This window comes from Chelonia mydas, chromosome 3 (assembly GCF_015237465.2).
Source record: "Chelonia mydas isolate rCheMyd1 chromosome 3, rCheMyd1.pri.v2, whole genome shotgun sequence".
Taxonomy (NCBI): Eukaryota; Metazoa; Chordata; order Testudines; family Cheloniidae; genus Chelonia; species Chelonia mydas.
In genome coordinates, this window is record NC_057851.1 from 24,908,688 (window position 1) to 24,926,961 (window position 18,274).

The following is an 18,274-nucleotide window of genomic DNA, read 5'->3' on the forward strand; positions in this document are numbered from 1 at the left end:
AATGAATCAGAGTTGTGCCATGAACGAGACTGTTGGCTGTAGGGGACCCCTACTTTTTTTTTTTTTTTTTTTTGCAGGAGTTGGAAAGTATATAGTGAAAGAGGCAAAGGACTGCAGGAGGAGAAAGGATGGTCATGTGGTAAAGATAGTGAATGCTGCCCTGGATAATTGGATTCTTGCCTTGCCTTTGCCACAGGGTTTCTATATAGAATCATAGAATATCAGGGTTGGAAGGGACCCCAGAAGGTCATCTAGTCCAACCCCCTGCTCGAAGCAGGACCAATTCCCAGTTAAATCATCCCAGCCAGGGCTTTGTCAAGCCTGACCTTAAAAACCTCTAAGGAAGGAGATTCTACCACCTCCCTAGGTAACGCATTCCAGTGTTTCACCACCCTCTTAGTGAAAAAGTTTTTCCTAATATCCAATCTAAACCTCCCCCATTGCAACTTGAGACCATTACTCCTCGTTCTGTCATCTGCTACCATTGAGAACAGTCTAGAGCCATCCTCTTTGGAACCCCCTTTCAGGTAGTTGAAAGCAGCTATCAAATCCCCCCTCATTCTTCTCTTCTGCAGACTAAACAATCCCAGCTCCCTCAGCCTCTCCTCATAAGTCATGTGCTCTAGACCCCTAATCATTTTTGTTGCCCTTCGCTGGACTCTCTCCAATTTATCCACATCCTTCTTGTAGCGTGGGGCCCAAAACTGGACACAGTACTCCAGATGAGGCCTCACCAGTGTCGAATAGAGGGGAACGATCACGTCCCTCGATCTGCTCGCTATGCCCCTACTTATACATCCCAAAATGCCATTGGCCTTCTTGGCAACAAGGGCACACTGCTGACTCATATCCAGCTTCTCGTCCACTGTCACCCCTAGGTCCTTTTCCGCAGAACTGCTGCCTAGCCATTCGGTCCCTAGTCTGTAGCGGTGCATTGGATTCTTCCATCCTAAGTGCAGGACCCTGCACTTATCCTTATTGAACCTCATCAGATTTCTTTTGGCCCAATCCTCCAATTTGTCTAGGTCCTTCTGTATCCTATCCCTCCCCTCCAGCGTATCTACCACTCCTCCCAGTTTAGTATCATCCGCAAATTTGCTGAGAGTGCAATCCACACCATCCTCCAGATCATTTATGAAGATATTGAACAAAACCGGCCCCAGGACCGACCCCTGGGGCACTCCACTTGACACCGGCTGCCAACTAGACATGGAGCCATTGATCACTACCCGTTGAGCCTGACAATCTAGCCAGCTTTCTACCCACCTTATAGTGCATTCATCCAGCCCATACTTCCTTAACTTGCTGACAAGAATACTGTGGGAGACCGTGTCAAAAGCTTTGCTAAAGTCAAGAAACAATACATCCACTGCTTTCCCTTCATCCACAGAACCAGTAATCTCATCATAAAAGGCGATTAGATTAGTCAGGCATGACCTTCCCTTGGTGAATCCATGCTGACTGTTCCTGATCACTTTCCTCTCATGTAAGTGCTTCAGGATTGATTCTTTGAGGACCTGCTCCATGATTTTTCCAGGGACTGAGGTGAGGCTGACTGGCCTGTAGTTCCCAGGATCCTCCTCCTTCCCTTTTTTAAAGATTGGCACTACATTAGCCTTTTTCCAGTCATCTGGGACTTCCCCCGTTCGCCACGAGTTTTCAAAGATAATGGCCAAGGGCTCTGCAATCACAGCCGCCAATTCCTTCAGCACTCTTGGATGCAACTCGTCCGGCCCCATGGACTTGTGCACGTCCAGCTTTTCTAAATAGTCCCTATCCACCTCTATCTCCACAGAGGGCTGGCCATCTCTTCCCCATTTTGTGATGCCCAGCGCAGCAGTCTGGGAGCTGACCTTGTTAGTGAAAACAGAGGCAAAAAAAGCATTGAGTACATTAGCTTTTTCCACATCCTCTGTCACTAGGTTGCCTCCCTCATTCAGTAAGGGGCCCACACTTTCCTTGGCTTTCTTCTTGTTGCCAACATACCTGAAGAAACCCTTCTTGTTACTCCTGACATCTCTTGCTAGCTGCAGCTCCAGGTGCGATTTGGCCCTCCTGATATCTTTCCTACATGCCCGAGCAATATTTTTATACTCTTCCCTGGTCATATGTCCAACCTTCCACTTCTTGTAAGCTTCTTTTTTATGTTTAAGATCCGCTAGGATTTCACCATTAAGCCAAGCTGGTCGCCTGCCATATTTACTATTCTTTCGACTCATCGGGATGGTTTGTCCCTGTAACCTCAACAGGGATTCCTTGAAATACAGCCAGCTCTCCTGGACTCCCTTCCCCTTCATGTTAGTCCCCCAGGGGATCCTGGCCATCTGTTCCCTGAGGGAGTCGAAGTCTGCTTTCCTGAAGTCCAGGGTCCGTATCCTGCTGCTTACCTTTCTTCCCTGCGTCAGGATCCTGAACTCAACCAACTCATGGTCACTGCCTCCCAGATTCCCATCCACTTTTGCTTCCCCCACTAATTCTACCCGGTTTGTGAGCAGCAGGTCAAGAAAAGCGCCCCCCCCCCAGTTGGCTCCCCTAGCACTTGCACCAGGAAATTGTCCCCTACGCTTTCCAAAAACTTCCTGGATTGTCTATGCACCGCTGTATTGCTCTCCCAGCAGATATCAGGAAAATTAAAGTCACCCATGAGAATCAGGGCATGCGATCTAGTAGCTTCCGTGAGTTGCCGGAAGAAAGCCTCATCCACCTCATCCCCCTGGTCCGGTGGTCTATAGCAGACTCCCACCACTACATCACTCTTGTTGCACACACTTCTAACCTTAATCCAGAGACACTCAGGTTTTTCCACAGTTTTGTACCGGAGCTCTGAGCAGTCATACTGCTCCCTTACATACAGTGCTACTCCCCCACCTTTTCTGCCCTGCCTGGGCAAATACTGTAACTGAAATATGTAATATGTAACTGTAATATGATGCTGGGCAAATACTGTAACTGAAACAAAACTTCCTAGGTGGCTGCTCTGTGTTCCAAATTTTTTCGCTGCCTAACTTGAAACATTTGCCATCTGACTTGCAGAAGTGTTGACTGTTCACAATACAACTAAAGTTAATAGGAGCTGTGTTCTGAATGTAGTAAAAACTATAAAATGCTAAGAATTCTGAAAACTTAGGCATAGGTTTCTCAAAGTGGAAACCAAAAATTAGGTGACACTTTTGGCTTTAATCTCTGTGCTTCGCTTCTCCACGTGAAAATGGTGACGATAATAAAACCACCTCACCTCACAGGAGTGTTGTGAAGATAAACTCATTAGTGTTTGTAAATAACCAAGATACTGTCATGAGAGCTCCATAGAAAAGCCCATGTGGGCTTTCTTTCTGTATTCAGCGCAGGGTTTGGATGGTGTATAGTAAATAATGTATGACTCCACACTACGAGGATAAAAAAGGAAATATTGAATAGTTAACCATTCACTGAACACTGTTCATTCTGTGCACTGAATGAGGCAGGGGTCCTGTGGGGGGAAAATGTATTTGATCATGTAATTTAAAGACTGCATGATAATGCTTATGCATAAGGAGACTGAATTTTATGGTTGCCCGGGTAACCTTAATTCTGGGCATTTCCTAACTTTTGAGTGCTTGACTTTTCAACTTTTATGTTTTTTTTTAAGGTAATTTTTATGACTGTGGTTAGGCAGCCAACAAACATCAATGCTAAATGTATATATTGTCATTGCAAAAGTAGATATGAGTCATGTAGAGATTTGCTTGAATAGAGTAAAATTTGAAGCTTGTCCATCAAATATGAATGAATCAGAAAAGGAGGTTTCTTAATGGGTTGGAAGATGGGTTTCTCTGTAACTATATGGTGTATGTAATTCCCAGTGGAGCTACGTTAAAGGGAGAGTAAATTCTAGTGTTCCTAATATGAGAGTAAATTACTTACTTTTAGAGATTAAAAAACAGTTGAACAAGAGTACATAGTTTAAGTTCAGAAGTGGATGGTGTAAATCTTCAAAAAAGTACTCTAAAAATAATGGGGGGAGACTTTCAAAAGTGCCCGTGGGATTTAGGAGCTGTTCACGACTCAGAATTTTTATTGGGACTTATGCTCTTAAATCCCTTGGGCACATTGTTTCTTTTATTCATCAGATTTCCCAAACAAAACTTTGTCATTTATTGTTACTGTAATGCTGTGTAGCAGGAGTGGCCAAACTTACTGACCCTCCGAGCCACATGCAGTGGAGTTGCATCATACGCGCATTTAACTTACACGAATGCAACTATATGCACTCGGCAAAAAAAAAGAAAAACAACAATAACTTACAGCGATGGATTACTGTACAGGAGTTGACGGGAGAGCACTCGGGTCAATTTATCATGTCTAGACTAGACGCGATAAATCGACCCCCGCTGGATCGATTGCTGCCCGCCGATCCGGTGAGCATCTCGCCGCGCTGAGTGTGATTCTAGTGTTTAAAGATATGTATTTTTCGTACAACATGGCCCCTAAGTGCAAGCCAACTACTTCATCTGGTGTTCAACCGAAGAAACAGCGATCTGTTCCAACGCTGGAGGAAGAACTGGCTGTGTTGGACTTACTGAGAGACGGTATGTTGGTCTCCAACGTGGCGAATAAATATGGCTGCAACGAATCTAGCATCCGCGCCATCAAGATACGAGAGAGAGAGAAATTCGTCAAGCTGTGGCATCAAGTGCTCCAATAACTGCTAAGGTGACGAGTCAGGTGCGTGGTAAGACTTTAGTGAAAACTGAAAAGGCACTAAACTTATGGCTGGAAGACATGAACCATAAACGTGTGCCTATCGATGGGAACATGTTGCGAGAAAAGGCTCTTAGCCTCTACACGCTGTTCAAACCTCCCACTGAAGAGGGACAGCCTTCTGATGAGAAGGAATTCAAAGCCAGCCAAGGTTGGCTTAACAGATTTAGGAACTGCTTCAACCTCAAAAACATGCAGACTACTGCTGAAGCTGCAGCTGCTAATGAAGAGGTAGCAAAAGCCTACCCCGAACAATTAAAGAAAATCATAGAAGAAAAGGGCTATCTTCTGGAACAAGTTTTTAATGCTGACGAGACTCGACTCTTCTGGAAAAAAATGCCCAACCGCACTTATGCTTCGAAATCAGAAAGACAAGCCCCTGGCTTCAAAGCAGCTAAAGATCATGTTATTGTGTTGTTATGTGGCAGTGCGGCTGGGCATTTAATAAAGCTGGACTTGCTCTACAGGGCTGAAAATCCCCGTGCCCTAAAAGGCAAGAACAAAAATCTCCTGCCTGTGTTCTGGCAATCAAATAAAAAGGCTTGGGTGACGGCAGCATAATTTCTGGATTGGTTCCACAAGTGTTTCATTCCGGAGGTCAAGTGGTACCTTGAGGAGAAAGGACTTGAGTTTAAAGTGTTGCTGATCGTAGACAATGCTCCTGGCCATCCTGAGGCACTCCAGTTTGCGCATAACGACGTTGAAGTCCTTTTTCTCCCTTTTTTATTCTTTCATTCTTCTGTCTCTCTCTCTCTCTCTCTCTCTCTCTTTCTCTCTTTTTGGCTTTACGCGATTTTCGCCTTATGCACTGATTTTAGAACCTAACCCCCGTGTAAGATGTGACTCCACTGTACAGTAATCTTTAGAAGTTCGAGAGCCGCAAGACACACACACAACCTGCCCTGTGGGGCAGCGCCTGCTAGGGTGCGGGGCTTCTCCTCTGATGCCCCCTCGCTGGGCTAAAGCCCTTAGTCCCCCTCACTTCCCCCTAGTCCTACCACCCCATTGCAGGGCAAAAGCCCCAAACTCCCTCCTGCCCAGTCTTATAGGTGGAGGGGGGGGAGGTCTGGGGGAAGGGGGCGCTCCGGGAGCTGCACTTACGGCTCACGAGCCACAGTTTGGCCACACCTGCTATACAGAAACTGTGGCCACATTGCTGCCTTGCTGATGAACCTTTACCGAGCAAATTGGGGCAGCTGTGTGTACTCCTCCTTTCAGCTCACCCACACTGACACACAACAAACAGGCATTCTAAAGAGCTGTTGACACTGTAAAAAATATTTCTTTAAAAGGCTTTGCAAACATTAAATAAAAAGAGAATCTATCTAGGCCAAGATTTTCAAATTGGGAGCCTAGGACTTAGGTGTCTGAATATGCATGCATTTAGACACGTAACAAGTGGCTGATTTTTCAGAAGTGCTGAATATCCCACAGTTCCCATTGATCTCAAAATATGGAGTTGGAAACCTAACTTTGGGCATTCATTTTTGAAAAGCATAGCCTTAAATATTTTTTTAAAAAATTCTTACTTTGTCACTGGCATGATTGTCGTAAAACCATCTGCTCCATTAACCTAGTCGTTGACCTAAAAGTAGTTGTACTTCCTTCCTTCACTCTCATTCAGTTTGTGATGCTATGAGATTTTGACTAGAGAACGACAACCATATGTGAATGAGTATTTATTGACTTTAAGCCAGTGGCTTTCAACCTTTTTTTCATTTGCAGACCCCTAAAAAACTTTAAATGGAGTTGTGGGCCCCTTTGGAATCTTAGACATAATCTCCGGATTCCCAGGGGTCTGTGGACCACAGGTTGAAAACCACTGCTTTAGGGTCTGCTTGTGATTTCTTCCTTTCCTCTTTATCTGTGTTGTCCCTGTGTTCTTACTCCTTTTCACTTCTGGTTTAAATCTCTTCCTCCTTCCTTTTCTTTTTCTTTGAGAAGTAGTCTCATCCTCTTTTTATGGGCAAGAGCACTTATCCCAAGTTCTGTTGTCTCTCCCCTCTCTTTGGATCTCCCTTTTAGTTGTATGTACTTTTTCCTTTCTTGGTTCTTTCCTGTAATGCTTTCCCTTTTGTCCTGGCTGATTATATTGCTTCCTCCTCTTGCTGTGTAGCTCTCCTGCACTGCTCCTTTGTGCTTGAGACAGAAACCATGAGTTCTCTGTATGCCATTCAGTGGATGCAAAATGGAGCGTAGTGGCATTGCTGCAGAAGTAGAGTATTAGTGAGATTATGTGGGAGAAGGAAAGGTGGAAGAAGGGTACTGGGGAGAGAAAATGGTCTCTAAATAGGTGTTTTACTTAGCAGAAATACATATAGAAAGGGACCTGTTGCTATAAAAGTTCTTGCTCTTTCACGTAAGCATTTTGACCCAGAGACTTTTTCTCATGCACAATCAGAATGCAGTGCCCCAATGACAGCACATTGAACAATTGTATCCTATGATAATGTTCTGTTTTTATTACAATTTGGCACATACTGAATGTTCAGTTATATAGTCTCTTAGCTTTTGCAGTTTAATATGGAATTGGGAATGGTCAAAATTAAATGAGAAGCTTTTAGAGGAGCAGAGGATTTATCAAGTGCATTCACTAAGTATGTACATGAATATTGGATTGTTCAGATGTTATACGATGAATGTATTGTTGTAATTGCAGCCAAGAGGCAACAAAAAACATGGTGCATCCTTTATCATCACTAGAGCAATTACAGGTAAATATGACTTATTTTCATTGAAGGATTGTTAACTGGTTTTATATTTCTGGCTTAAATGATCTGTGTGTTGGTTCTGCTTACAGGCTTTGCTATGCCTGGTATCATGATGGGGCTAGTACAGGGGTTCTCAAACTGGGGATCGGGAGCCTTCAGGGGGCCGCAAGGTTATTACATGGTGGGGGGGGGGGGGGTTGCGAGCTGTCAGCCTCCACCCCAAGCCCCACTTTGCATCCAGCATTTATAATGGTGTTAAATATATAAAAAAGTAAAGTGGTTTTTAATTTATAAGGGGAAGGGTCCTACTCAGAGGCTTGCTATGTGAAAGGGGTCACCAGTACAAAAGTTTGAGAACCACTGGGCTAGTATAATGTAACATATACTATGTATCAATTTGGGAACAGCTTTTTATCATTTTCCCCTTTGTATCTTCGTAGTTGAGAGTTTTTGTTCTGGCTAGATAGTACCCCATTGGGGCACACTAATAAAACATGCATCTGACAAGCATCTGTATTACTGCAGAATGATATTGAGGTTTTGGCATGTGCCTTTGTCAGACCTAATGTTTTTAGTTAGGATTCCTGGACACTTCTACAAAAAGGTATTTAAAATCATGGTATGCTGCTATTACTATGATTGATGTATGCATGTTAGTAATTTTCACCCCCCAGATGCTTTTCATTGAGTTTTCAAAATTGCATGGGGTTTGAACTCTGTATTAATTTTTTTCATAAAATTTGTGATTCAGTGGTCAAGTAGAAATACAAAGAATATTCATTTTTATGCCAAAAATACTTTTTCTGAGAGTTCCCAGTGTCACAATTCAGGGAAACTGTACCTGTATTCCCCTTCTATGATCAAGCAAGTGCATCCACTCTAGGCTTCTGGTTCCTCAGCTGTTGTCCCTCTCCCTTCTGACTGTGGTAGTTCCAGGCTGAACAATTCCCTGCCTAAACTGGAAGCCCTGCATCAAAAGACAGGCTGCTTAAGTAGGCTTTTTTTGTCTTCTCTTGAGACAGATGTGATTACCACACTTAATCTACTACACAGCTCTTCTTAAGCAAGCACATTTTACTTTTAAGGCAAAAGCAATACTGAGAAAACATGTTAAAACAATAAAAGAACCTATACATGTGCTAATAAATTTACCAGAGATAACCCCAACTCCAACATGGGCTCTGAATCCTCTGAATCAGGAAGAACGCCATGAGTCAGTTTACTGCTAGGTTATTTGTCCAAAAATCCTTTCTTTGTCTGTTGGTTCCTGGAGAATCCAGTTAGAATTAGTTTGTGGATCTTTCCAGGGAGTGGTGTTCCTCTGGAGATGTTACAACTGGACTGACTTTGACTGATCACCCTCTGTTCTCACTTCCTGGAGGCGCTGTATTTTTATCTTTTCCATGGAAACACATACAATCCCTCAATAACCCATTAACAATTGCATTTTTAATAAATGGACCCCAACAGTATTAAACATAATTCAGTAAGGTTTATCCAGGATTTTGCAGGAGATTGCCCTATTTGTATTTTTATTTTCCGCTGTAATTTGAGGACTGATTTTTTTTTAAACTGTTGAAGTAACTGTCTCAATCTATTGCTTTTCTCTTTTCATAGGTCCTGCATTATTTTTGCTTCAGTATATCTGGTACAGGTAAGTTTGAAGTTGGAAACAAGAAGATTAAATTTTTTGCTTTAGAAGGTTATTTTTTTTGCCGTGCCAGTAAAGACACCCTCCCTCCTCAATCCTGCCTCTCTTGAGAATTTCTGTTCCACTGAACCCAATTTATGGCCACATTGTGCTTGTTAAATCTGCCAACAGGTATTGGAGTCAGAATTTGGCCACTAAAGTGAGTTTCTCCACTAAAAAGTGACTCTGTAAACAACCAAATGACATTGTAGGATTCCATGTTTATCTCTGTAACTCCATATCAAAGTGCTGAGTCATAATAAACAGTATATGTAGATTTATATTATTGGCTCTTTTATATTTATATTATTGGCTATATTATTTATATTATTGGGTGCGGGGTTCTCTTTCTTTGTGCTGACACTGTGCTGAATACACTGGTGCTTATAAAATAAGTAAATGGTCAGACAAAACCAGTTTCCCAACTCCTTAAAATGAGACATACCATTCCTGTGGTGACCCCAAACATAAGGAATTGGAAGGGAAAGTGGATGATCATCTCAATCTTGTGGCTAGCAAGTGAAGGATTCTGTGTAAAGAGGTTCTGTGATCAGAAGCCTAACTATGAATGGTTGCTGCACCCCTGGCCCCATGGAATGATAGACTTTTATACTTGCTAATCCCTTGAGACAATTGGGATGAACCTGGTAATCCACCACATAAGTGACCCTGTCAAACATACTAGTCGTTCTGATATTTAGCAGGATATAGTTTTCACGGATGCGGGATTTCTGTTTCTCTGGTTTGAGGGCCATACCTCTCTTCATAAACAATGTCCCTTGGTTCCATTTGCTGTGTGATTTGATGGACAATAATGTTCTTCTTGTCAGCAACTCGAATGTTTTTTCTTTTTCTTTTCTTTGAGCTTGTACGCTCTCTAGGCTTTATGTTATCGGTGCTACTAGACCAGGGGTTCGGAGGACAAATTATTTGGTGGCCTCTGAGTGCGTCCACCAACTCTTGCTGGTGGCCGTTGTCACATTTTTTCCATAAAATACTTAATTAGCTCTAGGAAAAATAAATAAATGTGCACATATACATGTGCAAATCATTGTAATTTGTTTGCTGCTAGCTAGTAAATCTGCTGTGAAAGGTGATATTAACCAACATGCAGGTATCACTTTTCACAGCAGACTTAGCCCCAGGGGACAAATTAAGTCCTGGATGGAGGATCGGGGGATGCAGCAGGAGGCGGGGTGATGTGGGGCGGGGTGTTGGCCGGGGGACGCAGTGCGGGGGCCGGAGCCTGAAGCCCCGCAGCCAGAGCCTGCCTCTCCTGCCACCTGCCGGGCTGAAGCCCAAATTCTGAGCCCCACCTCCTCTGGGAAGATGAGGAATTCACTGGCTGTCCAACCCTTGCTGGAAGCCCCAGCAACGAACACCAAAGCTGTCCATCCAGGAGCACCAGGGAGGGGCAGGGAGTGGGTCCTCCCGCCCCATTGCAGCCCCAGAGGCTGTGGCTGCAAGAAAAGCTCTTGGTGCCTGCATGCCTGCATTTGAGAAATGCTGTATTAGAAGTATTCAGGTTCTTGGTTGAGCTTGTAAACTGTATATTTCCTTGGTCCTGCTCCTTTACTACTCAGTTCTGCAGCATCTAGAGTGCTGAGTTCAGACTTACTACTTTTCTCCATTCTTAATATGCATCTCATGATATTTACCTGCGGTGAGCATTGCCAAGTCATTAGATATTCTCTTACAGCATTCTCCTTCCTGAAGTGCTGTTGCTCTCCTATTGAATATTTTTCATTTTATTCTTTTCTCAGTACTTTTTTTTTCACTGCATTTCCATACTTGTATTTCACAAGGCACTCACTTTACAGGTACACTTACACTCCATGCAGGAGACTGTGGTCTGGAGATGTTATGACTAGGGCCCTACCAAATTCACAGTCCATTTTGGTCAATTTCAGTCATAGGATTTTAAAAATCATAGATTTCATGATTTCAGCTATTTAAATCTGAAATTTCACGGTGTTGTAATTTTAGGGGTTCTGACCCAGAAAGGAGTTGTGGGGGAGTTGCAAGGTTATTGTATGCGGGGGGGTTGCAGTATTGCTACCCTTATTTCTGCGCTGCTGCAGGAGGCAGGCTGTCTTCAGAGCTGGGCAGCTGGAGAGTGGTGGCTGCTGGCCAGGAGCCCAGCTCTGAAGGCCGAGCCACCTCCAGCAGCAGCACAGAAGTAAGGATGACATGGTATGAAATTGCCACCCTTACTTCTGCACTTCTGCTGCCTTAAGAGCTGGGTGCTCGGCTAATGGCCACAGCTCTCCAGCTGCCCAGGTCTGAAGGCAGTGCAGAAATAAAGGTGGCAATACCATGAGCTCCCTAAAATAACCTTGCAACCCCTCTGCAACTCCCTTTTGAGTCAGGACTCCCAATTTGAGAAATTGTGATCTCCCCCTTGAACTCTGTGTAGTATAAGGTAAAAGCACACAAAAGACCAGATTTCATGCAGGGGGAGACCAGATTTCATGGTCTGTGATGCGTTTTTCATGGCTGTGAATTTGGTAGGGCCCTAGACATGATTGTGGACTATGCTACTGACTTGTAAAGTGATTTGCTTGAGGTCAGACAGCCTCTTAACACATTTAGTTTTCCCATCTGTAAAATGGGGTTATACTTATGTATGCTGCTTAGAAATCATTTGATGACAAACACAGCCATCTAAAAGTGCAAAGCATTTTTGATTTTCATACAAAACTTGAAATAAACACAATTATATTCAGAATCAGTTCGTGCTAGTGTAACTTGCTTTGAATTTTACAGTATTCCAACATGCAGAAAAGTAACTCATCACTTTTTTTAAGGATTACATGTATCCACTTGAAAGTTGTGATCTAGTTTTATCAGAAGTATAAAATAACTTTTCCTATAAGTAATTGGGAGTGACATAGGGATAGAAGGGAAGGAATACAATGCATAGCTCACAAAACACACAGTAAAAATTGTTCTGATAAACTCATACTATAATGGACAAAATAAAAATGTAAGCTTAGGTTCTATTTCAAGAAATAAAGGAAAAAATACAAGGAAGACTCCAGAATTGGAGGAGCCACTGTTTCCACTGGACTGCCACATCATTGCTAATCTTAATTTGCAATTCAGTGTAATCTGTTTAAAATAAAAGGTTCTAGAAAGGTCTCTAGCAGGATATAGTATACACGGTTCTCAAACTGGGGGTTGGGACCCCTCGGGGTCGCGAGGTTATTACATGGGGGGTCACGAGCTGACAGCCTCCACCCCAAACCCTGCTTTGCCTCCAGCATTTATAATGGCGTTATAAATTAAAAACACTTTTTTATACATTTAAGGGAGGGGTCACGCTCAGAGACTTGCTATGTGAAAGGGGTCACCAGTAAAAAAAAGTTTGAGAGCCACTGGTATACATAAATGACAATCTTAGACTGTACGTTTAATTATTTAGATTCATTTAAATATTTAGTCTGCCATTTAGTCAGATTCTAAGTTTTGAGTTTTCTTGTCTCTCTGATTGGCTGGATCCCTCTGGTATCATTTGAATGGCAAGATGTTTCTTTCAAATAGCAGTAGACTACACACATAAATAAATCTGTCTGTATATACTTTTCTAACATGAAGTGTGCACCTGGGTTTTGATCTTGGAATTGGATCTGACAGAGTCGGGCGTTTACAGCAATACGTTGCCTTTTGAAGTCATTGGACTCCAGGCAGATGTTAGGTCCGTATGCATGGATTCCTTTGCAGGTTTAAGGCCTTCATTTGTGTATGTTGTGGGAAATTTCTTTTAAGCTTTCATAATGTATGCATTTGTTGTTTAAAAACAAAAGCACCCAAAATAGTTTTGGACATCTGACTTCCAGCTGGGAATTTTTTTTCTGAAATAGAAAATAACTTTTAGGCTAATATTTTAGAGTGACCTTTTGAAACCAATTAATCTGCCATATATTTCTTACATATTACTGTTTTGATTTATATTGTATCCATTTTAAAACCTCACATTCTAATCTGAATATACTTGGTATTTCAGCCCTGCGAAGTTTTCCCTCCCTGCTGGGCTTGTTCGTCTGGTTAGTAAGCAGATTAACTGGCATCTAGTGCTTGCAAGGTAATTTTTCTTTCTGTGTCTTTGTTGACACACACTGTTTCATATACATTAATGGGGGGGGGGGGAGGCAAGCTCACTCTTTCTAGTAATTTTTGTAATAAGTTAAGTTAGTTGAGCTAACATATAAAAAATTCTATTTAGACAGCAATAATTTAGCATTATCAGAGAGACATGAGCTGAAGAAGAAGAAAATAAGGTATGGGTCCAGATTTGGTCATGGGTTTAACTTTGGTGGCCTCCCTGTCCCTGAGGCTAGTGGTTTGGCAGTGTTGTCTGAACCATCTCATTTAGTTTTACCCATCATATCTGCTGTGTGTGGAACTGCATGCAGGCTTCCATCCTCCTCCTCCTGCTCACCCCTGAATGCGAGCTCAATCTGCAAGTAAGTAGGATAAATCTTTGGCTGAGAATCTACTGGGTGACTTGTCAAGGCTTGCTTTAGTAAAGTCCTAGAACCTGCAAGATGCTATGTCATCAAGTTCCATTAAAATTAGTGGGAGGTGAGTATAATGTAGTTTCCCGGAGCTGCTCAGCACCTTCTAAGTCTGGCCTTTAATGTGTGGAAAAATTCTGGGACTGAAAATAGCTGTTTTACAATAGTTAAATAAAGAAATGGAAAATGTATACATAGGAGGATTGCACGATCTGATATTAGTTTGCAATAGCTTTACTCAGGGTGTTTTATTATGGCTCTCAAACATAGTATGTGTCATATTGGATCTGAACAAAGGTTCAGCAAGTTTGGTATCTGACTGAAGGCAATGGTCTGTGCCTGATGCTTCAGAAGAAGGGGGGACCCCTTCTTCAATAACGTAATTGTGCAATGCTGTATATTTTGAGGCAGGATGAGAATTTCCTTCCTCGCCCCAGTAGTGATCACCCTGAAACATGATATTTGATTAACTCCTGTCTTAGCAGGCATAATTACAAATATTTCTGGCTTTAAAATTATCCTTCAGCAGTGTTTGACTGTGACCTCCTTTGGAACAACCATTTAAGTTTTTTTAATAGTTAGTGCTAATAAAAAATGGGATATTAATAGTACTGAGTGATATGATGCAGCTAGTGAAATATGGAATCTACTAACTGCTAATTTACGTTGTGGGTACCAGTATCTTCTAATAATTGTCATCATCCAATTATTTTCACTTGGAATGTAAGACAGAATTTAAATCTGAGTTTGTAAAATGACAGGTTTCAGAGTAACAGCTGTATTAGTCTGTATTTGCAAAAAGAAAAGGAGTACTTGTGGCACCTTAGAGACTAACCAATTTATTTGATTAGTGATCACTCTCCTTACAATGTGTATGATAATCAAGGTGGGCCATTTCCAGCACAAATCCAGGGTTTAACAAGAACGTCTGAGGAACGGGGGAAGGGGGTAGGAAAAAACAAGGGGAAATAGGTTACCTTGCATAATGACTTAACCACTCCCAGTCTCTATTCAAGCCTAAGTTAATTGTATCCAAGTTGCAAATGAATTCCAATTCAACAGTCTCTCGCTGGAGTCTGGTTTTGAAGTTTTTCTGTTGTAATATCGCAACTTTCATGTCTGTAATCGCGTGACCAGAGAGATTGAAGTGTTCTCTGACTGGTTTATGAATGTTATAATTCTTGACATCTGATTTGTGCCAGCAGTGCCCCTCTGCCATGTACATTGGTCAAACTGGACAGTCTCTACGTAAAAGAATAAATGGACACAAATCAGATGTCAAGAATTATACCCCCCCCGCCCCCCGTTCCTCAGACGTTCTTGTTAAACCCTGGATTTGTGCTGGAAATGGCCCACCTTGATTATCGTACACATTGTAAGGAGAGTGATCACTTTAGATAAGCTATTACCAGCAGGAGAGTGGGGTGGGGGGAGAGAAAACCTTTTGTAGTGATAAACACCCATTTTTTCATGGTTTGTATGTATAAGAACATCTTCTGTATTTTCCACAATATGCATCCGATGAAGTGAGCTGTAGCTCACGAAAGTTTATGCTCAAATAAATTGGTTAGTCTCTAAGGTGCCACAAGTACTCCTTTTCTTTTTGAGTTTGTAAAGTGATATCTAATTGTGTGACCCATGTTTCACAAAAGCAACTTTTTATTTTAATTGAATTTTAACATGAAATGCCTGTTTTCCCCCCTTTCAGTCATGGTAAACTGTTGGCAGTTGTTCAGGACCAATGTGTGGAAATCAGGTAGGTAACTCAGTATTATCTATCATTTCACTACCAATTTCATGGAGTATCTTGGGAAAATGGATTTAGGGGTTTATAAGCTATATTTTCAAAGGTAAAGTTAAATTTTTGTTTGTATTTTAGGCATCAGAATTTGTGAAATGGTCTTAGAACCTATTAACTTTAAAAGCAAAAGCTTTACACCCTCTGCTTTATTCCTGACACTGCCCATAGACACACAGCCTGCATTTTTAAAAATGAAGACCGAAAGAGACATGAACAAGATGGATGAACTTCACTAAGCACATTTCATGATCTTTCACTGCTTTTGTCCTCCTTTGCGTCTCCCTCCCTCCTTTGTATTTCATTGCTTGCCCTGTTAAGTAATCTCTGGCTTTAACCTTCGGAGGTGCTGAGTGTCCTCATCTCTCACTGAAGTCACATTGGGGAAGGAAGAGGTGGTGTCTGGCATCTCACTGGATTGTGGCAAGGAGCTGTCATTTTACTTATATGTAAAGTGCCTTGAACATTTATGGTGCTCTACAAATAATACTGATTTGAGTAAAATGATGTAGAGATTTTTACTTACCTCTCCCCAAAAGAGCCAACCAACCCACCTTTATTTGCAAGTTCAATGGCAACCACCACACACTTATCTGCAGAACAAGTCTTGACTGAGTGTATTTGCTTGCTTCACAAAAATCCATTTGCTGGAAGATCAAACCTGCTATTTATATGTAAAAGAAGAAAATGTATGAAAACTGTTTTGATGAAAATAGACAAGAACATCACAAATGTCAAACTTCCTAGAATGTAAGGTTGAAGTTTGCATTTTTACTGTGTGGCTGTAACTGGCTGAATTTTTACACTGTTTCTGAAATACTAGCCTTACAGGATACTGAGCTTGTGTGGGTCCCACATTTAACTGCCTAGTTTGTCAGGTGCTGATATAATCTGGTGGAATAATCTCTAATTATTTTATAAATGCTGCAGTATTTGTCAGTTTTCTTCATTAAATTCAGTTAATTACGTCTGTTCATGATTTACAGGTCTGCAAAAGATGACTTTGGATCCATTGTTGGAAAATGTCAAGGTATGAAAAACTTTTTTTATGTCAAGGAGGTTTCTTAAGCAGTATTATTGCTTATTGGGTTTAAAAGATTATTCATATGCTCTTTTAAGGAAATACCTTTTAATAACATTGATACAGTCTGACTGGCTGTGTTTTCTTCACTTTTCCCTTCCTCCACCCTGACTAGCGTACTGAGCCTGAATCTCTGATGTGGAGAGGGTAGAGTTAAGAGGGCATGTTGAGGCAGTAGTAGAGTATTGAATATCAAAAAACTAGACAGGCTACAAGCATTGATGTGTACAAAAGCATCTTGGTTATGGTGTGACTGCACAGTGGTTCAGCTGTCCTCCACCAAAGCTCAGTTAAAGATCAAATAAATGTTTGTAATAGGAGCTGAAGGGAGTACTTCATTTTTATTTTATTTTTTTAAAGGTACCATAACTCTAATACAGAGTCCTTTGCATTCTCTATCCTATTAATCTGACTACCTCCTGTCATGCTTGGGGAAAAATTTCAAAAGCACTTAGGTGACTTATGGGCCATAAATCTCATTGACTTTCAGTGAGACTTAGGCTCCTAAATCATTTTGAAACTGAGATTAAGGTGCCTTTGGAAAGGTTATCCGTTGTGTTTAAATGACTCCTTCAAATGTGACATCTTTTACCTCTGAGGAAGGAAGCTCTTCCTTTAAAACAATCATATCAATGCAGTATGATGGTAGGATAGATGCAATAGTGGTCATAAAATAGAATTACAGTAAGTTTCCAAAAAACTTGTTACAATAATTTTCAGTAGGGTAATACTATAGTGCTGGAAATACTGTATGTACCCAGTAAGTCAGTCTCTCTCTTTCCTTCTGCTAGTCTTAATTTTAAGTCTGTTTGATAATGGGATAGGCTGCCTGGAATAGGCTGTCATCTTCTCTTTGCTAATTGATCCCAGTGGATGCTTATTTTCAGGAGGTAAGATGATCATTTATTGTTGCTGGACAATAATAAGTGCATAGTGCGATGATTGAACTCTATAGTCTTTAAAGAATACACTTTATGTAACACCTATGTACAAAATTGTCGTGTGTCTATGTAATAAGGAAAGTTGAGGCAGAGTTTCTGTTATATCTCTTCCATTTTTTCACATCACTCTATTTTTAAGCTGTTAAAAAGATTCCCACATATGCAAGCAGTACATTAATGCTGTGTAAAGAATGACATTTTTATAGTACAAAAGTTAGGAAATTCAGACTCCTAGTCTCAAGGTTTTCCACTACTGTGGATGAGTTACAGTAAGATTCATTTGCATGATCCAACAAAACTCTGTATTGTCCTAATTAAGACTCAGAAAGTTGATAGATGAAAACAGTTGAGTACAGTTTATAATGTAACCATTGAAACCATAGCCATATTATTTTTATGAATACATCTTGCCTTCCTTCTCTGTAGTGCCGAAGGATCCTAACACACAGTGGAGACGAGTGGCATGGAGTCATGACTGCACACTGCTTGCCTATGCTGAAAGCAGTGGAACTGTGAGAGTATTTGACCTGATGGGCAGTGAGCTCTTTGTAATTTCTCCGGTATTTATTCTGTTTATTAAATAAAGTTTCATACAGTGGAACCCTGTGTAACTTGTATGCGCTCAAATGACTGCTTCTACTCTCTCCTCAGTAAAGGTTTAATAGCAGTATATTCTAGTGCAAGGATTTACATTACAAACGTGCTATTAGTGTTTAGTAGTATAGTATGAAATATTTAGAGTAAATACAACTGAGTTACAAGTGTTAAATGAACAAAGTACATTATTCCTGCTCAC

The 18,274-nt window shown here is 41.3% G+C and overlaps 1 protein-coding gene across 4 annotated transcripts in view; it reads left to right on the forward strand.

The window, feature by feature from the left end:
• NBAS (NBAS subunit of NRZ tethering complex) overlaps positions 1-18,274 on the forward strand; it is a 374,358-nt gene that overhangs the window by 4,534 nt on the left and 351,550 nt on the right. For 3 of the 4 annotated variants that reach the window (XM_037894042.2, XM_043542251.1, XM_043542252.1), the window contains exons 2-7: positions 7,400-7,454; positions 9,069-9,105; positions 13,148-13,225; positions 15,367-15,414; positions 16,443-16,486; positions 17,905-18,038. In XM_037894042.2, coding sequence (XP_037749970.1) covers positions 7,400-7,454; positions 9,069-9,105; positions 13,148-13,225; positions 15,367-15,414; positions 16,443-16,486; positions 17,905-18,038 — 396 coding nt within the window. The remainder of the gene's footprint in view (positions 1-7,399; positions 7,455-9,068; positions 9,106-13,147; positions 13,226-15,366; positions 15,415-16,442; positions 16,487-17,904; positions 18,039-18,274) is intronic. The other variant, XM_037894044.2, reaches the window with a different exon arrangement.